General features: G+C 34.1%; 2 protein-coding genes across 2 annotated transcripts; one reads left to right on the top strand and one right to left on the bottom strand.

Annotated features, from left to right (window-relative positions):
- The first annotated feature begins 4476 nt into the window (after window positions 1-4476).
- Window positions 4477-6506, top strand: LOC110605958 (probable cysteine protease RD19C). The gene is made up of 4 exons (XM_021744652.2): window positions 4477-5110; window positions 5194-5313; window positions 5661-5907; window positions 6024-6506. Exons 1-4 carry the CDS (start codon window positions 4655-4657, stop codon window positions 6299-6301), a joined length of 1101 nt encoding a protein of 366 aa, XP_021600344.1. The 5' UTR covers window positions 4477-4654; the 3' UTR covers window positions 6302-6506.
- Window positions 6507-6562: 56 nt separating this feature from the next.
- LOC110605957 (V-type proton ATPase subunit a2) lies at window positions 6563-15551 on the bottom strand. Its single transcript, XM_021744651.2, has 18 exons — window positions 15102-15551; window positions 14597-14641; window positions 14235-14357; window positions 14059-14166; window positions 13511-13621; window positions 13253-13426; window positions 13021-13158; window positions 12790-12897; window positions 12497-12604; window positions 12213-12361; window positions 11453-11606; window positions 11214-11374; window positions 10921-11127; window positions 10413-10596; window positions 10232-10315; window positions 9946-10139; window positions 7155-7214; window positions 6563-7068 (listed from the first exon to the last, which is right to left on the bottom strand). The coding sequence occupies exons 1-18, from the start codon at window positions 15240-15242 to the stop codon at window positions 6864-6866; spliced, it is 2454 nt and encodes an 817-aa protein (XP_021600343.2). The 5' UTR covers window positions 15243-15551; the 3' UTR covers window positions 6563-6863.
- Window positions 15552-16844: the final 1293 nt, after the last annotated feature.

Genomic DNA, 16844 nt, shown 5'->3' with positions numbered 1-16844 from the left:
TTCTTGCCCTCCCATTGTTGATTTTGTTGTTTTTCCTTCAAATCCTTCAAAATATTCATGAGTTTTCCCTCATTTTTGAAGATTTGAGCTTAAATCTGAGTTTTTGAAATCTTGGAGACCTCTGGAGACCGTTTGGACTCATCTCCATGTTGGGGTTGCTGTCACTCCTAGATCTCCAAGAGGTAACCCTAGATCCTTGCTCTCTTTATGTTTTAAATGAGTTTTAAGAAGGGGTAAAGGGCTAAAAATGCATGAAATGAGTAGACCTATAGTTTTTGAGTTGTGTTAGTTTTGTTGATAAAAGTTTGCTCTTATGAGTTTTTATGGTTGTTTCATTGGGGTTTAGGCTAGTTTTTGTGCCCCTTATACTTGATGAGTGTGTATGCATGTTTTGAGGAGTTGGGTGTGAGGATTGAGGAGTTTTGGAAGCTGAGTACATATGGCAAAATCGGGTTCTGCCTTGCTGGAGAACCCAGGTTCGGCCGTCGAACCTGCATGGGAGGCAGCCTTTTGGCCGCCTAACCTGCCCCCGAAAGCATGGACTTTCGGATCTGTGAAGGGGTTTCAACTGCCGAACCCACCCCGAAAGTTCCTGACTTTCGGATTTGTGTGGAGTTTATGCCGTCGAACCTGCCTCCGAAAGTCCCTGACTTTCGGATCTCTAAGGGACCTTTGGCCGTCGAACCTGCCGCCGAAAGTCCCCTGCCCAGCCTTCCTTTTCTTGATTCCTATGCATGTTTTGGTATATTTTAGGGGGTTCTTGGAGAGTTGTTTAGAGTCTTGTAATAGCTATGTTTAGTTCCTCATTTGAGTCAATCTATGTAGGATCGGACCAGGGAGACTGTAGAGGCCTGCAGTGAGGTAACTGCACCAGTGTTAGGCAAGCGTCAGCCAAAGGTGAGTAGAACTGAACTATCTTTTCAAAGTAACTAAACTTTTAAGCATGTTCATGCATCACGAATGCCATGTTTATGTATTAGGATGTTTGCATTAGAATTCACGAATGTGATGTATTGCATAATTTACTGTTGATGTGGATGGATATTGGATGACCCACTAGCCCTTGAGATGTTATGATATGATATGATATGATACGGAAAGATCAGGGTTGCCCATTCTACGCCCCTGGCATATTGGATATGTTATGTTATGTTTAAGCAAAAGTCCTGAGGAGCTCTGTCGAGGGCCGGACACATTGGATTATGTAGAGGGTTAATGGTGACAAGTCCATCTTGATGTGAATTGTTTGTGTTGTGTTGCATTTCATACGAGCATATATTTATTAAACTGTTTTTATGTTATGCTCACTAGGCTCTTGTAGCTTATCCCTTTCCCCTAACCCCAGGTTTGCAGGGTCGAAGATAGATCGGGAAGTCAGCATAATAGCTGGTATAGTTTGATGTAATAGAATAGTTGTGGACATGTATTGTATAATGGATTAGAATTGTGCTTTGCCTAGTTTTTTATCATTGTAATCCATATTAACATGATCCTTATGTAAAAGTTTTTAATTATAAGTTATGTTTGAACTAAACTTGAGACATGTGATATTAACCATACTAGAGCATTTGATGAGGGCTCTAGTATGAGTTTTATGTTTTCAATATGATGTATGTACAAGTTGAGCTTGGTTTCATGGAATGTTTAAGTTTTTATGATTATGTATAGGATTTTATCAAGTACCCAGGATGTATAGTAGGCTTACTATGGGTTTTGGCGACCTTAAGTCGATCTGAATCATAGCACTGGTAGCGGTCCGGTATCCAAGTCGTTATAACCAACACCCCTGATTTAACCAAAGCCGAGAACAGACAGGTAAACCTCTTTAAAACTCGTACCACAAATATATGGACACTACCGACCTTAGTGACCAAAGGACCCCACCTCAATATAGACTAGGTGAGCTAAGCACGACCTAATAAGACTGGAGTAGGATGCCGACCTCCTACACACTTGTCGTATCTTTGGTACATCACCGGAATCATAAATGTATGTACGGTAAAATAGATTAACGTGCACACGATAGATAAGGTATGAACTAGCCGGCTCCGCATTTATTATCCAATCACCCATTATTAATAAGTCGCCTAACGTATTTGCATAAGAACATTCACGTCCAGTCTTATGGGATACGACAGAAGGGGTGTCAAAACGACAAGAGGTATAGATATCACTCATCAAACCTAAAAGACAGACCAGACTCTCTCTTTTTGACACTCACACAGAAACTCTCGAACATATCATCTCTATTCTCTCTGAAACTTTTTATTCTCTTTTCCTCTCTATTTTATTTCTTTCTACATCACAAAAAAAATTCTAAATTTGACTTGAATATCAGAGGGTCTCCACCAGATTCTCCGGTATACCTCTGACATTTTTTCTCATATTTTATAAACCCTTTCCTATAAATCGAGTATGAAGGAACCCATCTAAAATTTTAAAAGCATTCTCCTCTCGTCAAATAAATCACAGTTTATTGATCTATCCATTAAATCAAAACACATTACTGCTGTTCACATCTAGTGACCCCACTTAATCTTGGTTCATCAATAGCTTTGAAGATCATAATGCTAGAGTGATTATGGGTATCATGACTACACAAAGTTGAGATGTTGTAGGCTTCTCTCTTATTCCGTGAGTCAGTTGTGAGAGCATTGGAACCGATAGAAGATCATAATGCTAGAGTGATTATGGGTATCATGACTACACAAAGTTGAGATGCTGTAGGCTTCTCTCTTATTCCGTGAGTCAGTTGTGAGAGCATTGGAACCGATAGGAGGCGGTGAAGAGTGAACCATAAAGCTTTTTCTAGATTGGTATCTAATTTGTCTAGGCACCCAAAATACTTTATGGAGAACAAGCTCATTTTTTAGTACCTAAATATATATTTTCACTACCTAAACTTTACCGAAAAATTCTAAATTTTGTTTAAATATAATTAATATGACATTATAATCTTAGTACACAAAAATATGAACTACAAATACATAAATATATATCCACAAAATTTAAATTACCACATAATTTTATCTCTAACATAGTTTAATAATTATTATTATATATAATGTATAATTTTTAAAATTAAAACTCATTCTATATTTTTGTACATATAAAAAAATATTATTTTTAAATTTAAATTGAATTAAGATAATATGAAATATTGATGCTACTTACTGTTTAGGATTGCAATATCATCTTAATTTAAATTTTAAATAGTTCATGGATATTAAACGTTTTTAAAATTTAGGATATCATTATATTTTTTTTTTTTGTAAAATTGAGGGGCATTGACATGTGTTAGGGCATTTTTTAATCTTCATTGATTGGTGCTTGCGCGAGCAAATGCAAGGGGTGTACCTAAATTATGGTTATGAATGGGCTTTTTGATAGGCCGTATTGTGTTAATTGCAACTCGGTTTATTTTTCATGTCGTGGGCCTTATTTGTGCCTATTGTCATATGGACTTTTTTGTGTAAAAATTACAGTGAAAAAAAAAATATTGGACGTTATGATTGCGAAATACTAATTCTGAATTTTGAAATAAATAGTCAATTAAGAAGTAGTTTGATTTATTCTTGTTTAGGTGTTAAGAGTTTGAGGTATTAAATTTGAGTATTTTCATTTATACCCTTAGTTTTGGTTATGGGTTTTTTATAAGAAAAAAAATTCTTTAAAATCATACTAAATTTTAACTTTCTATTAAATAAAAATTTTAAATTAATAAATTAAATTTTTTTAATTTCAAATAAGATAATAATGTGAAAAAATTAATTAAATTAAATTCTTAATTTGAAATAGACTAATAATAAAAAAGTGAGAAAGTTACCTCCTGTGTACGTATTGCTTAGCTCACTAAGCTTGTATAAAATATAAAAAAAAAGGGGGGGAGCAGTAAAAAGACGTCACGAATTGGCATGGGTGGACAATGCTCCAAATAAGCTTAGTTGCGTATAGGACGACCAAATCGGGACAGCAATGTGGTTGAAATTCTACAAATTAATGAATGAAAAACACACAGTTGTGGGACCAAATATGAACAATGACCTGACAAGCCAATGGAGGAAAAACAAAATTCCAAACACCCAACAGGATGTGGTCCCCTGGCCCTGTAAGAAACATCCTTTTTCTTTTCGAGAAAAAAAAAACAATTAGGTCATTATTGTCCGCAACATTTTGTAATTTCGCTAATTAATATTCATGAGAGTCTGTTTAGAAATATTATTATGGCATTTGACTTCATCTTATGGCTTTACTTGTTTTTCATAAAATATTTGTATATTCTTATGTATAGGAAATTTGCAAAATTTAAATTGTTTATTTAAATGAATTCATGTTATATTACTAAATTAATAATGATTTAAATAATACATGAATTGCATCAGCCACCGGCCAAGGCAAAAGAGTGCACGCTCGAACAATGGTCCGCTTCATAAACACACAAAATATCAGAGGCTTTGTTTTCTAGCTCATCAAGTTGCAGCCTAATAATTCCAGCAAATACAAAGCTTATTCGTGTCACCTTCTTGTACCAATCAATCCACTTACATACCATCGTCTTGGAGTCATTTCTTTCTTTTTAAAATCCGCGCTCACAGTCAGAAATATCTCGTTACCCTCAGCCTACTGCGCGCTCTCCACACATTTCTCAGCAACAATGGAGCGCTTTTGCCTCTTTTCTCTCCTCATCTGCATCCTCCTCTCATCTACCTTCGCCGCCACCGTATCACCCGATGAGGTCGAGGATCCTTTGATTCGTCAAGTCGTGCCGGACGCTGAGGATCACCTGCTGAACGCTGAGCACCACTTCACTACTTTCAAGGCTAGTTTTGGGAAAAACTATGCCACGCAGGAGGAGCACGACTACCGTTTCAAAGTGTTCAAGGCTAATCTCCGACGAGCGCGGAAGCACCAGATGATGGATCCTACTGCAGTCCATGGGGTCACGAAGTTCTCGGACTTGACGCCACGCGAGTTCCGCCGTCAGTACCTTGGCTTGAAGAGGCTCCGATTGCCGGCCGATGCTCATGAGGCACCGATTCTTCCGACTAACGATCTTCCGACCGATTTTGACTGGCGTGATAAGGGTGCGGTCACAAACGTCAAGGACCAGGTATGTTCGTGTAGCTGTGGATTTTTTTTCTTTTTTCTTTTTTATTTATAAATGAAGATATTTTAAATGTTTGGATTCTGCAGGGATCGTGTGGATCTTGTTGGTCATTTAGTGCCACCGGGGCTCTTGAAGGAGCTCACTTCTTATCAACGGGGAAGCTGGTGAGCTTGAGTGAGCAGCAGCTTGTGGATTGCGACCATGAGGTTGGAATCTTCCTCTAAATTTATTCCTCTATTAGACGTCCTAATTTGGAATTTGATCCAATATATATTTTCTTTTTGATTGTGAACTTGTCCAAGATCCTGGATCATATTAGTTTTCTATCAATAGTTATGTTTCATGGTATTTCTTACACATAAACTCGATTTAGGTAATCGACGTGTAGAGGGGAACTATTTACTTGTTCAGGTGTTTACTTCCTACTTATAGGTTCCTATAGGTTGAGATTGAAGTACAATACTGCTGCTTGGATGCACCGTTGCGCCAAAGAATTCGTTATCTTATATTTTATGGGTCTTTATTCATATCACAAGCCCTGTAACTTTTGTAGTGCGATCCAGAAGAATATGGTGCCTGTGATTCAGGCTGCAATGGAGGGTTGATGACTTCTGCTTTTGAGTACACCCTCAAGGCTGGTGGACTGGAACGCGAGGAGGATTATCCTTACACTGGGACTGATCGTGGATCCTGCAAGTTTGACAGGAGCAAAATTGCTGCATCTGTATCTAACTTCAGTGTTATTTCTATTGATGAAGATCAAATTGCTGCAAATTTGGTGAATCATGGTCCACTTGCAGGTACTTTGTGGCAGTTCATACTTCATTCCAGGAATTAACATTTGTGGTTCCTGTTATAATTGTATTATAGTTTTGCTAATTTTTAAGTTTTCTTTTGATGCTTTTCCACTGTGCAGTGGGGATCAACGCAATGTTTATGCAGACATACATAGGAGGAGTTTCTTGCCCATACATTTGCTCAAAGCGTCAGGATCATGGGGTGCTTCTTGTGGGTTATGGAGCTGCAGGCTATGCTCCTATTCGGTTTAAGGAAAAGCCTTTCTGGATTATCAAGAACTCCTGGGGAGAAAATTGGGGAGAGAATGGGTATTACAAAATCTGCCGGGGTCGCAACATTTGTGGAGTGGACGCCATGGTCTCTTCTGTTGCTGCTATTCATGCCACTTCTCAGTAAATTATGCATTTAGTGTGTATATCCATTGTGATGTATATTGTCATAATATCTTTTTCCTTTAGAAATATCTAAAACTGTCAATATGTGGTTGCTATTTGTAATATTCTCATCATGGGGACTTTATTTACGGTTGACTGTGCCACCAATGAATATTTCTCCTAGATAAGGGGCCTATATAATTTATTTGTACATAATCTTGTTGCAAGTCTTTTCTTCTGTTTTGAAATCTTTTATAGCACATCCATCATTTTGAAATTATTATTTGGAAAAACAGTGAAAATTCTTATTCCAACACACCAAAGAATCACTAACGAATAATACATATCAATAGGACTGGTATCACTGTTCTGCTGTTCAACAGATAAGCAGGCAATTGGCTACCAGGCTGCACGATTATTTATTTTGTTAATCACAAATGCAAAGGGATATTCTTCAAAACTCGCGAGGAACTACTCTAATTTTAAAAGAATTGTAAGTTTCCTATAGTTCAACAAATACAGTGTATGGTTAGATTCTGCTTCTCATCTTTTGGCCTTTTAACCATATTCTGCAGTGAATATTATCATTCATCCTCATCGCCAAGTAAAGCAAATGAAAATGGGTGGAATTTGCATCCATCTCCCTCGTAGAACTTGTTCTGGAACTCTACCCAGTGAAGACGCAGCGCATGTAGGAATGCACTTAGGGTTTCCATCACTAGAAGCACACCAACAGTTGCACATATGAAAACAATTATGCCAATAATAAGAATAGTAGTATTGTTGAACCTGCAGTCATTAACAGAACATTTGTTACGAGATTCAACATCAGAAATTGGTTCTGATACAACAAAAACACGGACAAAGGAACTCACCCCCAGGCCAGAAGTAGAACCTTGTCATAAAATACGCTTGATAACTCTGAATGTGCCAAACTAAAAAAAGCATCAAAAACAGACAAATTAGATCATACAAAAAGTAATGAAGTACGACATGCTTATTTTTATAATGAGAGATGCACCCTAAAGGCTGCCTCTAGACATAAGATATTAACCATCTAGTCAACAGATTAGATTTTGGGAACATCAGAGAAAGATTCTGCAAACCCTGCACATACTGGGGCAACATGAATATAAAGATTAAAACAACAATTATTCACTTATGAAAAGAATGTTATTTGAAGATATTTAGTATAAATGGGGTGTTCAGCTAGTTTCAGGTTCATCAGAAATCATAGAGATGCAAAACGTTTGCCACCTTTGATCATACTGCATTATACATGAAACAAGTCGTTTGCCTAACATTGTGCGGATGTTAAAATGTTTGATATTATTATTGTATGGTATTATTCTATAAAATAAAATTTATTTTCATATAAATTTACGACGTCTGCTAAGAGAACCAAAACATTTCCTCTAAAATTTTAAACTCAGACGTCTACTAAGAGAACCAAAACATTTCCTCTAAAATTTTAAACTCAAAATAGTAATAAGCATAAATCCATGTACCATCAAATTCAATTATAAAAAAAATAAATATTTTAGTACTTATTATCATGTATTCTTAATAATACAATAATAAATTCTATTCAAGAAACTATATTTTTAGGAAAATAAAATTTATTAAGCTCTTCCAACAGTGGTGCATGGCAGTGGCTGTAGTGGTGGTGATAGAGGAGAATCATTTATTTTATTACAATACTCCTCAACCCTTCAAGTCTATCAATCATGGCGAACAATGCTTTATAATAGAATGAATAGCTTCACGACAACCATGATATAAATATATTTCACTATTAAGAAAGAATAAGATAATCTCTCCAAATATCTAGATACCTCATCATTCAACTTTAATCTAGCCAAGAGATTGAGTTGGCTGCGAGAGGAGTGTAACCATGCATCTCATGTTAAATGCTAAAAAATATAATAAGAAAGAAAAGTTTCAAAACATGAGTCATTTGAAAATGGAGGAGAGAGAGTTGTGTGAAGAAATACATGTAATAAAATATGTGCTAATGGGTTTTATGACTAGAGTATTAGAATCACAATTTTACTTTTTATTATATTTTAATTATCTATATTTATTAACTTTTTATAGTTATTTGAATTGAATAAAATATTAGCTTGATAATATTTTATACAATTAATTCTATTAATTGTTTAATTATTTTATATTTTTATCACAGTTAATACTTTTTTATAATAATTTTAATCGATTACATATATTTATTCTATGTAATTATTCATAGAATATAGAGTATTTGTAATTAAATTATATTAGTTACAATTTTATAAAATTGTCAAATAAATAAATAATAATACTAAAAACTTTTTATATGATCTTTTTGTTATAGAATTGAATTATTGCTATATGGTAAAAGTGCATCTTTTTATATTGTGGTTATTCAATTTTTAAAAATATATTTTTAACATTTTATTTATTATTAAAATAAAAAATACAATAAAGTTTTTTTAACAATAAAAATACAATAAAATTTTTGTTGCAAATTAATAATATAATATATTAAAAAGTAGTAGGATATCAAAAAGATCATATAAAAGTGACGTAAAAATTATATTTATCATTTTAGAAAATAGTAGAAAATTAAAAGATCATACATTAATAATGATTAAAAAAATAATAAATTATATTTATTATAATAAATATAATAAAAATTATATTTATTATATTAGAGAATAGTAGAAAATCAAAAGATCACACATTAATAGTTATTTAAAAAATAATAAATTGTATTTATTACATATATATTAATTATTATTTTATATAAAAATAAAATTAAAAATATATAAAAAATTATAAATATATTTACACTACATATTATAAATATATATGATTAATTGTATCACTTATCAATCTCTTAATCTCTTATGTAAGTTCAATAGTGACATTAATCAATCTCTCGTCGATTTCAATTATATATATATATATATATACATAAATATATAAATTTATTATTCACTAATAATAGAAATATAATTAAAAAAATATATTTTAAGTTGTAGTTAATTTTTAGTTTTAGATTTTTTTAATTATAAATTAATATATTATATTAAAAATTTATACAAAATTAAAAAGTCATGCACTAAAGAAAAATTAAGTCATATAAAAAATTATAATAATAAGTGTGACACTTATCACAAATATACAAGTTTAAATGTGCCACTTGACATACGTGCATGAATTTAAACAGGTCACTTATATATATATTGACAAGAATAATAATTTAGCCATAGGTTCTTCAGTCTGGATTCTGATAATATAATCTACAAGACTCAATTTTCTATGCAGAAGAAAAAAATTTAGAATTGAATACCATAGCATTCTAAAAGAAGCCAATTAATCTTTCTCCAATCTCCAAATACATTCAAATAACAGGAGGCAATCCACAACAGTTCTTACACATTATCAATATTGATGATAATATTATCTATTTTTGTCATCCTTTAGCAGTATTTCAAATATATCAAATCTGGCAATCTACACTTGAGGTTATTTCAATGAACTGGACAAATGACGGTGAATACAACCCACTTAATAATAAAGAAAATCAGGTCAACAATATTCTAACGAGTAACCATAAATGTGGATTGATATAAAGGTTCGAAATCAAGCTTAAACAACAAGTTTGAGGAGTTGAGGACCAACCTGAGTGCCCACAAACGTAGATATGAAGCCGTATTAGATACTGCTCCGAGCACAAACTCTATCGTGTGTATAAGTTGGTGAACAAAGACCTCGCTGAATTCAAATTCCTCACGCTTATGGGAATCATAATGGGAATCTATGTCAAGAGGATCATCCATGCTGTCAACCAGGGCATAGGTTTGACCTCGGAATCTCTGCACATGGCATTTAGAAATGCCAGGGTCAATGGAATTGACATGAGCATGCAACAAAGACATCTATAGTGAAATTAAAGACTTTAGCTTACTTCCTCGTGTTTCTTCTTCAAGAGAAATGGCTTTGGAAACAGCATCCATGGTACAGCAACAAGGGCTGACAGTAGGAACAAAAGCTGGGTAGCAAAACATGGAACATCTTAAGAACGAATATCTATTGCTTAATACAAGGAAGAGAAAACTTCAGCGTAATCATAATCATATATATTAAACCTGAAGGAATTTCTGACCAATGAAAAGTTGATTGTCACCCAGATCATCAGTAGGACTCAAAAACATGTATATAATCACATGATACAAATCAGCTTGAGATCCAGTGCACCATTTCACAATTATGAGGAGTGAAAGGTAGCCAAACAAGCTGTTTAGGAAAATCATCTGGGGAACAAACTGATACCTAGAGCAAAACGATTTGTTATTGAATTTTCTGAAGATTCAGAAAAACACCCTTCAGAAATTAAAAACCATTAACAAAGTAAGAAATAAGCTATTAAGAACTAATCATCTATAGCTATAACACGACTCTAGGCCCTACCACTCTTTCCTCAAAAAGACAAAAACTAGAGACAAAAGTTCGAGCAATTTAAAGATAACTGCAGATAAGAGATTAAGCTATGAAAGACTGACAAGAGAATGCAGCTACCTTATTTTGCTAACTGTTCATAAGAGATGCAACAACACATATACTTGCAAGCAGCAAGGAAACTGAGACATAACTCACCAGATATTTAGGTCATCTCGAAAGAACTTTGCATTGAAGTAGCTCATCATAATCCCAAGATTCATTTGGGCCACTCCGAATAGAATTGACATTTTCATCTTTAATGAGTTAAGAAAAGGCAACTCGCTCCGAGTACCATGCCACTTGGGATCAATACCAAATGGATAAGTGGCATGAACCTTAGTTAGACCAGCAGTAGTAGCATCTCTGCAATGCAAATAGAGTCTAGTTAATTCTCAGGAGACAAATGGGTTATGGTGTATTTGTAAAGATTTACTTTGCTGGTCTAATACCTGCATGATGGGTCACGACAAGCATAGGCAGAAGGGCCAAATAGTTCAAATGGGACTGAAAAGAATTCATTGTATATCAGTCCAGTGTAAATTGAAAAGATTGCCATCATCATAATAACATAACGGCCACCAAAAGTCATTTCCATGATGTCTCCAAGTTTCTGTTTTAAAAATAAGTAAGCTCAAACATATAGCAATGAAGAGGAAAACCTTTCTAAAACCAATTAAACAGCAATTACCTGGCTAGACAACTTCCTTTCCCTAATAATGAAATACAATGTTGCCAGCAGCAAGCAAATACCATGGCCCCAATCGCCAAACATTACAGCAAAAAGGAAAGGGAATGTGATGATTGTATACACACTGGGATTTGCTTCCTGGTACTTGGCAATCCTGGAACAGGAAATTTGTTAGTTAACATCTCAAAAAATGATTTCAGCAATTGAAAAGTAAACTAGTCAAGTATAATGCTTGCAACACAACTTGTGTAGCAGGAGGAAACCCCAATTTCAACTTTAGCCTTTCAGTATGTTCATTATAATCAAGACATGGACAACCAATCTCAAATCAAATTTAAAAAACTACATGACAGTTTGACCAATGAAACAATGAAAATTGTAAGGAAGAAAATGCTTAGACTCAATTCAATGCAGCCACTGCAGTTTTATTATCAATGGAACAAGTAAACAACCATCATAGCATCTTCCTATTCAGCAAGGGCAGGCCAAATGTCTTTCTAGTTTCTTCCTCCCAAATACCATGACTCCAACTTCTCTCCACAGATACTAAGCAACTAAATATCCATAACTTGAAGATAATGTAGATTCTGAAAAGCCCCACACATAACTGGCACAATGTATGATGCTAATGTATCCAAAAGTTTCATCAAGGTGATATACTGTAAGCATCATGATATTATTGTTAGATGTTTTCTCCTACAAAAATCACATCCAGCAATTTGGAACTCAATGTATTAGCTATATGATATAAATAACTAACCCGTATGCATCTACAATTTCTTGAAATGCGGAAGTGAATTTGTTCGTGCAAAAATAGGTAGGCGGTGATTCCTTTGTTTGCAAAACCTGGAATATTGCTCCAATTTGTGAGTTGCTATCTACAGATGCCTCTTGCAGTGCATTTTTAATCTGCAGAAAACAACAATAAGATGACTAGATATAGTAGTTCAACCATACTGTTCAACTATATCGGGCATACCCTATTGGAATAGGCTTCCAGCAAGATTTCAAGAAATCATGAGAATGCAAGTCAAAAAAGCACACCTGATCTGTTGCAAAAACAGGACACCAACCTTCAGCAACAAGACACTTCTTTGTCACATCAATGCTAAGCATATTTAAAGTGTGGTAAATATATTTTTCCTTCTTCACCTATATATGTTATAGAAAGCAAAGTTAGTTAGCTAAAAAACTTTCAATATAGCAAACATTTAATTCAACAGTATACCTAAAACACATCACAATATTGGTCAATCCCATCCCAATATATATAAATGCTTTTGCATTGAACAGTAACTTAAAGACTCAAAGTATTGAACAAAGTGACTCAAACAAACCAGTAGATTCCACAGCTCAAACTGAAATCCGATTGTTTGTAACAAATTGCTCCGGTGAGCCAATCCAGCATCTATGGTAGTCTTCAGCTCTGCAAGTCTTGCAGACACCTAGAAGTTGTTGAAAATTAAAAACTACACATCAGACTGAAATAATGACTACTGAACTAAAAACAAAGCCCTCATTCCTCATGATAGAGAAATAAGGTGCACAAAGGAAGGCACAGTCTTTACCTCTGTCATCGTCTGATATTGTTTGCTAAGGTCCTCAGCGAAAGGATAACGGTTTGCTCCAAAGGCCTCACAGATTTTGAGGATTTTGCTCTTTGCTCTTTCACCAGAGTAGAAAACAACAAATACATTTTTCTCAACCTGTAAATTGATACCTCATAAGTTTCTGCAATAAAAAGGCTGCAAACTCAAGCTCTGTACCAAAATATAGATAAAGAAACTTCCAGGCATAAACCTTCTCTCCAGAAACAGGATCAACAACAGAATTTTCAACCACAGATTGCTTCAGAAACACATTGCCCCTGGTTGCACGAAACAGAATCCTTTCAAAAGCCATTGATTTTTCTCTTGGCACCAGGCCACTAACAAAGCCCAGCTTAACTTGCTTTGATGGATCTGTCATCATTTCCTACATATGTTGACTTCCTAAGTATCAGTTCCAGAAAAACTTCAACTGCTAGAGAAAAGAAAAGAAAAAAGCTAAAAGCTGTACTTGCTCCAACAACAATGGACTGTCAATGGGTCGTTCACCATTGTTATGTACATCATGTTCTCTTTGCTGAACTGCAGCACTTCTCTGTGCTGAATAGAAAAGTTCACCAGCCTGACATGAGAATTGAAAAAATGCCAATGTTATTTCACAGATTCTTTCCAAAGCTAAAATAGTGCCATATTATGGTTGTATTCCATGACACCAGAAACAGCAATCTAATTTCTGAACTGCAAGAATGTCAAGCTTAAATAGATAAATAGAATGTGGAGATGCCAATAAGAATTTTCTTTTGACAGAAAATGCACCTTACCTGTTCATTCTCATTTCGAGAGCTTTTGGTCTATCAAGTTTTATTGTGTGTGTGTGTGGGTGGGTGGGTGGAAGGGAGAGAAAGAGGCCTTTATCTCTAGTAAAATACAGTTGCATATAGCAACACAGTAGCTTAACAGACTATTCAATCCAATTTCTCAGTAGCTGACTATATTTTACACTAGGGTAGAAAAATTTAAGTACAACCTAAAAGGCAACAAGAGAAAAACAAGCCATACCTTCTGTAGAACAAGCTTATACTCTACTAGTTCATTGTATGAGCGCTCTAACTTTTCATTATTTGAATTTATCTCTATCAGCTCAGCTTCAAGTTCACCAAGTTTCACCTAATATAAACCAATAGATAAGTTGCTTTAACAAAAAGTAGAAAATACTCTTTAATAATTTATAATACCTCCAAATTGTCCAAATCAATATCATTGCTTGTTGCAGACCTCTTTGACGGCAACAACCCAGTCTTAGTCATATGTTCCTTGAAGAAACGCAGCTTGCGAGCCATTTCTGCACATCTTTTTATCTATTTGTAGAAATACACAATAGGTAAATGCATATCAGGTATGAATAACAATTTAGTTTAGTTTAAAAATGAAATACAATTCAGTGAAAGTGTAGCAGAAATGGAAAAGAGAAGTCAATATTCGAGGACATTTTCACATTATAATTTATAGCATCTCGGGATGCTAATAATATGATACAAATTCACAAAAGCAGAGGAGAAATTTTTTGTTTCAGCAAGTTGTACAGCAAATGACACACCTGAGCAGCATATGTCCGCTGGAACGGGCTCTTTTCAGCATTGAGCTGCAATGTATGAAGACATGCGCAATGCATTAGTTCTATGATATGTCAACCAGAAAAGAGAAAAAAGAAGGCTCTCCAAAGTGAATTTAGCTGATATCATTTCCATGTCTCAACTCTCAAATCTCAACCAGAACCACCTAATTTCCTGAACTTTTGCATACTAGGCCTCTAGCTAAAGAAGAATGACCTCAAATCTCAAGTCTCAGATCATTTTTCGCAGCTTACGCACATTATTTAAACTACAAAATGATTCAACAAGAAAAATGAAAATGAAAAATGCACTTGCAAGATCAATATAAGATACAAGTTCAACTAAATTCACATAAATGATAAATCTGACTAATAAGAGCAAACCGAGAGAGAGAGCGCGAAACCGTTTGAAAACGGAAATAATATCATCATCAAAGAATGATCCACATTTGACAAACAAAGAGAAAATCTTATGACGAAAGATGCTCACATCTTTGAATTGGAAGAGACCAAGGTCACCGAGATATGAGATTGCGCGATGAGACGATTCAATTGGAATGATCACTTGAACCAATTGCATAGACTCCGATCGTAGCAGATCCATCGTCGGCCAACACCTTTCCACCGCCATTTTTCATCAACTTCTGTAGATCAATAGACACAATGTGTGCCTCTGCGCGTTTACGTAGACGGAGCCAATACGGATGGTAGGGAAGTCGCCGGACGATCAATTTTCAGGCACCGACAAGACTAATCCAATTTAGTTTTTATAGTTGTTTCTTCTTTTTTTTTTTTTTTTTCGTCAAATTTATAGTTGTTACTTGTTAGGAATACCAACCCGTCGTTCTTGCTTCACTTTCACCGTCGGTTTCACGCGAATAAAATTGGAATTTTCTAAATTAGAAGAACGGCATCACCGCTAGTCCACTACGCGCCTGGGCTGAATTCTTTGACGCCTAAGGCACCCGTCTAAACGCACCGGTTCGGAAATTGTCTCTAGTCAACACTCTACAGCGTTGAAATTAAAAGGCCGCTTAAGCCTTACAAATTCTTGGGCTTATGAATTGAGCCCATAGCTAGCCTTGCTATATACCGTTATATGCTTAAAACCCTAGCCATCTTCTACATGATTTGCCGGGAGGTTTTTGTCAAATATGAGTTATAGAATTTTTTATTTGTGAATTTAGAATTTGAAAAAAATTATTTGAAATTTTAAGATTTGATTGTTGGATGATAGTGACAAAGTGTGTTGGCACTAAATCTTGATGCCTATTAAACAAGCGCAAGAACATGACGCTTCTCAAAAAAGCGTATAGATTTAATGCTTCTCAAAGAGGTTTGAGTAGTTGAAATTTTATTTTTTTAATATTAAATTTTTTATAAAAATAAAAATTTATTAAATTAGAATAATTTTCTACTTAAGATTTTATCCAACTAGTATCTGGACTTTTAAAATAACATAATCAAATTATCCCCATCAAAATATCAATCATTTATATATTCTGCATATTATAATCAGAATAAATTATTTTTTACAAATAATAATTGAACCATACAACTTGTTGAAATAAATTATTCTCACAATCTATTTTTAATTTATAGATTTCTTCATACAATTTTTTCACTCTATTTTTAATTAACTTATCTCTTAAAATATTTCGAACAACGTATGTATCATAAATATAAAATAACTTGCGTAGATTTTTGAAGGAAAAGAGAAAAAAAAATATAAAGACAGAAGCTAGAGTGGAAATGCTGGGACTGGATTTAAATAGCCAAACCTGACGCTTCTTTGATCCGCGATTCTAAATAATTTTCTCCACTCTAAATTCATAAATAAAAAATCCAATAGCCTCTATTGAACAAAAAGCCCTTATTTGCCCTTTTCACGTCCATCTATATCTGTTTTAAAATTTACACAGCAATCCCAAATTCTCAGTTCTTTCACTAGCAGAAGTATACACCATAATCAATTATTATTATTATTATTATTTACCATAAATGTTAATTTAAAAAATTTAAATCAAATTTAACTTAATTTATTGGTTAATGATGTATGTGATTTGCACTCAAACGTTGAATGCGGTGGTAAGTGTATCTGAATAATTTTTAAAATTTCAATCATACTTCTTTTATTTTTAATTTCCATTTCAAAAAAACAATATAAATATGTGATTCAATTTTAAACATAAATTTGAATGTCCATCCTATTATTTCTGATTTAAAAAAAAAA

The sequence above is a fragment of the Manihot esculenta genome, chromosome 18, assembly GCF_001659605.2.
Source record: "Manihot esculenta cultivar AM560-2 chromosome 18, M.esculenta_v8, whole genome shotgun sequence".
Lineage (NCBI taxonomy): Eukaryota > Viridiplantae > Streptophyta > Magnoliopsida > Malpighiales > Euphorbiaceae > Manihot > Manihot esculenta.
This window is presented reverse-complemented; position numbering and strand designations above follow the sequence as displayed.